General features: G+C 48.6%; 1 protein-coding gene across 1 annotated transcript; it reads left to right on the top strand.

Moving 5' to 3' along the window:
- Window positions 1-851: 851 nt before the first annotated feature.
- Window positions 852-4,512, top strand: LOC124374887 (golgin subfamily A member 6-like protein 22). Its single transcript, XM_046833031.1, has 3 exons — window positions 852-944; window positions 1,974-3,554; window positions 3,766-4,512. The coding sequence occupies exons 1-3, from the start codon at window positions 852-854 to the stop codon at window positions 4,510-4,512; spliced, it is 2,421 nt and encodes an 806-aa protein (XP_046688987.1).
- The last annotated feature ends 342 nt before the right edge of the window (window positions 4,513-4,854 follow it).

Here is a 4,854-nt window from a genome sequence, read left to right as displayed (position 1 = left end):
TTCTCCAACACTAACTAAAACTGATTTTGATAAGTAATAAGAAAATTTAAACAACTTTTAATTTTTCTTAGTTTTTTAGGTTTAAATATTAAATGAAGTTCTAATAGATATAAAAATAGCGCCAATAAAAGATTTTGAGATTTAAGGCTTTTTTAACTGTTTTGTTTTTGTTACTTTTTGTTTGGTTTTTTTTACTTCATTTTATTATTTTGGTTAGTAAAAGTATTTCAATTGCTAAAATTCTGATTTTATTCAACCGGAAGACTCTCAATTAATTAATATCTTATCAATAGGTTAAGTGGTAGAGAGGACTTTATAGTCCTAACTTCGTCTACAATAAAGACATTTTTAATTTCATTTCATTTTCAATCTTAAGAAGGGATTTACTCAAGACTCCTATTCATTGTCTTTGAAAAGGGAACTTAACCAACTGGCGTGAATTTAATTTTTTACGATGGCTGTGCTGAAAATTAAGCGCAGCTGTCCACGACGGTGTTTAAGAACTCACCTGCCGAAGCAACTAGCCTTGAAAATGGATGGCAAAGTGGGCGGTCCATTCGCGGGGTCTGGGCCATTTAGCCCTGACTAGTAGGAGCGTCGGCGGCGTGGGCCGACCTGGAGCCGCCGTTGGCGCAGCTGTGAACAGCTGTTCAACAAGAATAAATCCACCCTAAGCCCAAGAAGAAATCCTATGTCGATGGGTAGCCGAGACGAAGTACGAGTATCATGTAAATCTCGCGCTCACAGAGGCAGTGGCGCCGTAACGGGTTCTTTGGTCCGTAACGGGGCCGAATCTTCTACAGGGGGACGTGTTATAAACCTCGTGACTTACGGTGGATGACGATGACGTGATGGCACTCAGTGAGCGAAAGGGAATCCGGTTTCTATTTAGAACCCGGTTGCGGAAACGTTCCTATATGGGCCCTCATCGAGTGCTCGTCGGGGTAACCCATAGAGACCCGGAAACGCCGTCGGGAGATCCGGAGAGAGTTTTTTCTCTATAAGTGATCGACTTCCCAGGAATCATTTAGCAGGAAATAGGGCTTGGAACGCGAAGAGCACCGGTGCGGTGTTCGGATCTTCCCCTCAGACCTTCAAAATCCGGGATACAGCAACGTGGAAAGTTTGCACCGGGATCGTAACCATATCTTTAGCAGAGATACTTTAACATAGTAACCAACTCTAAGGTTTAGAGCCTGTATTCGATAGGTAAGGGAAGTCGGCAAAAGCGGTCTATACCTTCGGAACAAGAATTGGGTCTGAGAATCGGGGTGTATCGGGCTTTTGTCGGGAAGCGTAGACGTGCCAGGAGTCGGGCCTGAGCGAGTCGATTGGCGTTTTCGCCATCGTCTGCCTGGTCTGCGGGTCAATCCCTCTGGGAGGGCGCCGGCGCGGCCGCGGTGGACTGGCCTCTTGTCTCCACGGTCGCCGTACGATCAAACGATCGAACCAGAACTGGTTTGAACCAGAGGAATCCGACTGTCTAGTTAAAATACAGTTAAAATAAAGTTCTTGCGGTGTCACCAGCGTTGAATAGCGTCCTATTAGTTTTTTCTTGAATAGTTTTGTGAAAACACGTTCAAACATGTAGACGGACTGTTTGACCTGGGTATATAGCCTTTCTCCACCTCCCCGAGGTCGGGGGCGGGCAACGACACAGGGTGTGAGTCAGGGGAAGTAGCCCTCTGCTATAAATCCCTGTGACGGCTAAGAGAGGGTAGGTAGGTTAAGACTTGGTAGGATAAGGTGCTTAGGAGGTAAGTTAGGTTAAGGTTAGTGTTAGGAAGGAAGAAGTTTAGGCCAAACGCGGACTGCGGTTGGTACCGCAGGAGTCCAGTTTGGAGTAGGGGGCGTGCAGAGACTGCGGGCGCTAGAGCTCACCCCGGACAGTAGGAGTAGGATAGGTTAGGGACTTTTCAGGAAGAAGAGAAGAAGAGAACTTCAGGAACTTCCGAAGAAGATGTCGGATTTAGAGAAGGGGAAGGAGAGAAGAGAAGCGGATAGGGAAAGGGAGAGAAGAGAAGGAGAGAAGAGAGAAGGAGAGAAGAGAGAAGGAGAGAAGAGAGAAGGAGAGGTTGGAAAGGGAGAGAAAGGAGGTTGAAGCGAAGGAGAGGCAGGAAAAGATGGAAAGGGACAGGCAAAGGCTAGGGAGAGAAGAATTGGATCGTAGGGAAATGGAGAGAAAGGAGGAAAGGGAAAAGGCTGAGAAGGCAGAGAAGGAAAGGATTAGGAAGGAGGTCGAGAGACGTGAGGAAGAGCGACTGGAAAGGGAGAGAATGGAGTTTGAGCAACAACTCTTGTCGCAGCACTCCAGAAGGAGTAGTTTGGAGAGGTCGCCACCAACATCTAAGAAGAAGTTCAGAGAAGAGAAGAGATCGGAAGAGTCGGCAACATGTACGGAAGGAGGGGAAACAACGGAAGAAGAGAACAAGAAAAGGAAGTCCAGAGAAGAAGAAAGTCCACCGAAGATGAAGAAGAAGACCCGGAACGTCAAGACACAAGAAGAAGAAGAAGAAGAGGAGGAGCCAGAAGTAATGAAGATTGGTGAAGAAGAAAAGGCGCCGGAGAAGAAGATAGAGTTAGTCATTAAGAAGATGGAAGGTTGGCTGGAGAAGCAGGCAAGGTTGAAGACGGTCAGTAAGGTCCAGTTAGGGGAGATGGTCAGGCTAGTGGGAGAGATAAGGAAGGAAGTGAAGGAGATGGAGCTGGAAAAAGCGAAGCTGGAAGGGAGAGTTGAGGAAAGGAGAGAGATAGTAGGGATGTTGAGAGAGATGGTGAGAGAGGGAGGAAAGAGTGAAGGAGTAGGAAGAGTAGAGGAAGGAGTTTCTTTCGCCGAGATAGTCAGAGAAGAGAAGAAGAAGAAGGTAAAGAAGAAAAACCCGGTCGTGACAGGAACTGGAAGAGAGCCAGTGAGAGCGCTGAACGTAGTGATAGTTAGGAAGGAGGGAAAGGAGAGCGAAGAAGTTAGGAAGGAGATGAAGGAAGCGGTTGACCCGAGGAAGGAGGGAATAAACGTCAGAAGGATGATGAAGATCAAAAATGGGATTGCGCTGGAATTAGGTTCGAAGGAGGAAGCGAAGAAGATGGTGGAGAGTGAAGGAATGAAGAGAGCTGGTATGGAGGTGAGAGAGCCGGTGAGGAAGAGGCCAATGGTCATGTTATATGACGTTGAGGTGTCCCTGACAAACGAGGAGGTGTTGAGGGAGATACACGAAAGAAATTTGAAGGAGGAATTCACGGAAGAGGAGATGAAGGATGAATTCAGGATTCGAAATAGGATTGTGGAAGGAAAGGGGGATAGGAGGAAGAAGTTAGGAAGCCTAGACGTAGAATGCAGCGGAAGGATGAGGAATGCGCTGAGGGTGAGGGAGAGAGTCTATGTAGGATGGACGTCCAGCAGGGTGAAAGACTACATAGACCTCCTTAGGTGCTATAAATGTCAGAGATTTGGCCATGTTGCCAAATTCTGCAATAGCAAGAAGGCGTGCCGGAGATGCTCGGAGGAGCATGACATCCGGGAGTGCAGGAAAGCCGAAGATGCCACTTGGAAGTGCGTAAACTGCCATAGGCACGGAAGAATGGAGGCTAATCATGACGTCAGATGGAAGGAGTGCCCTGTCTACAGAAGAGCGGAAAGAAGATACTTTGAGTCCATTCAATATGAGGATTAGAATCGGCCAAGTGAATTGTGGAAGAGGAGCGATTGCGACGAGTGAGTTGGTCAAGAGTGCGAGAGAGAGTGAGTGCGTGATTTTGTGTTTGCAGGAGCCGTATTCAAGAGGAGGGAGAGTGTTGGTGCCGGGAGCAAGAGTCCTGCAAGATAGGAAGCTGGGTGAGGAGCAGGTATGGGCTGCTGTAGCAGTCCTGGATGAGAGAGTGGAGGCGTTTGGTAGGGACGAAGAGTCGGATGATTGTTGTATGGTTGTGGACGTGAGGATGTGTGAATGGGAGGTGACAGTGGTGAGCGTGTATTGCAAGGGCCAGGAAGACATCCGGACGAGCCTGGAGAAGCTGCGGAGAGTTCTACGGAGAAGAAGAGGTAGGAGGGTCTTCATTGCCGGAGACTTCAACGCCAAGTCGGAGGTGTGGTTTGCCAGGGATTTGAATGAAAGGGGAGAGCGTGTGGAAGAGTTCGTGGTGACAGAAGGTTTGGAAGTCATGAATGAGGCGAGTGAATGGTCCACGTTTGAAGATACTAGGGGGAGAGTGTCCAACATAGACATCACGATGGCGACAGTGGACATCAGTAGAATCTTCACCGGATGGCAGGTCCAAGCAGGGCTGATCAGCGATCATCGGATGGTGGTTAGTGAGGTGAGAGCCGGATGGGAAGGAGTAGGGAGAGAGGTAGAGAATCCCAAGCGTTGGAACCTGCGGAAGGCAAATTGGAACAGGTTTAGGCAGGTGATGGAAGAGGAGAAGGCCGGATGGGAAGAGAGCAGAATAGAAGGAGAGGAAGGAGAGGACAATCTTCCGACGGATAGAGGAGAGCTTGGGGAGAGCTGCGAATGAGGCAATTCCGTATCTCACAGGACGCGATGTGAGATGTCCGTGGTGGAGCGCCGTGTTGGAGGAAAAGAAGGTGAGGCTGCGAGCGACCCTACAGAGATGGCGAAGAAGAAGAACTGAAGAAAGAAGAAAGCAATACGTAGAAGAAAGAAGGAGATATGTTCAGGCAATAAAGAAGGCGAAGAGGGAGCACTGGGAAAGGAAGATGGCGGAAGGTGAAGAGGATCCGTGGGGATACGCCTACAAGTTGATTTCGGGAAAGGTGAAGAGGGATGCGGAGCTCGGAGGAGTGATGAAGGAGGACGGCCGGATCACTACGGGGGTCGAGGAGACTTTGGATGAGTT

The sequence above is a fragment of the Homalodisca vitripennis genome, unplaced genomic scaffold (assembly GCF_021130785.1).
Source record: "Homalodisca vitripennis isolate AUS2020 unplaced genomic scaffold, UT_GWSS_2.1 ScUCBcl_10929;HRSCAF=20000, whole genome shotgun sequence".
In the NCBI taxonomy this organism is placed as follows: Eukaryota; Metazoa; Arthropoda; class Insecta; order Hemiptera; family Cicadellidae; genus Homalodisca; species Homalodisca vitripennis.
The sequence above is the reverse complement of the archived record's forward strand: the minus strand, read 5'-3'. Positions and strand labels throughout refer to the sequence as shown.

Bases quoted from the DNA above. Each gene is read 5' to 3' on its own strand.
- LOC124374887 (XM_046833031.1), top strand. From the start codon at position 852: ATGGCACTCAGTGAGCGAAAGGGAATCCGGTTTCTATTTAGAACCCGG. The intron at 945-1,973 runs GTAACCCATAGA...TGTCGGATTTAG, and splicing joins CTCATCGAGTGCTCGTCGGG to AGAAGGGGAAGGAGAGAAGA. The intron at 3,555-3,765 runs GTAAACTGCCAT...TTGTGTTTGCAG, and splicing joins AAGATGCCACTTGGAAGTGC to GAGCCGTATTCAAGAGGAGG.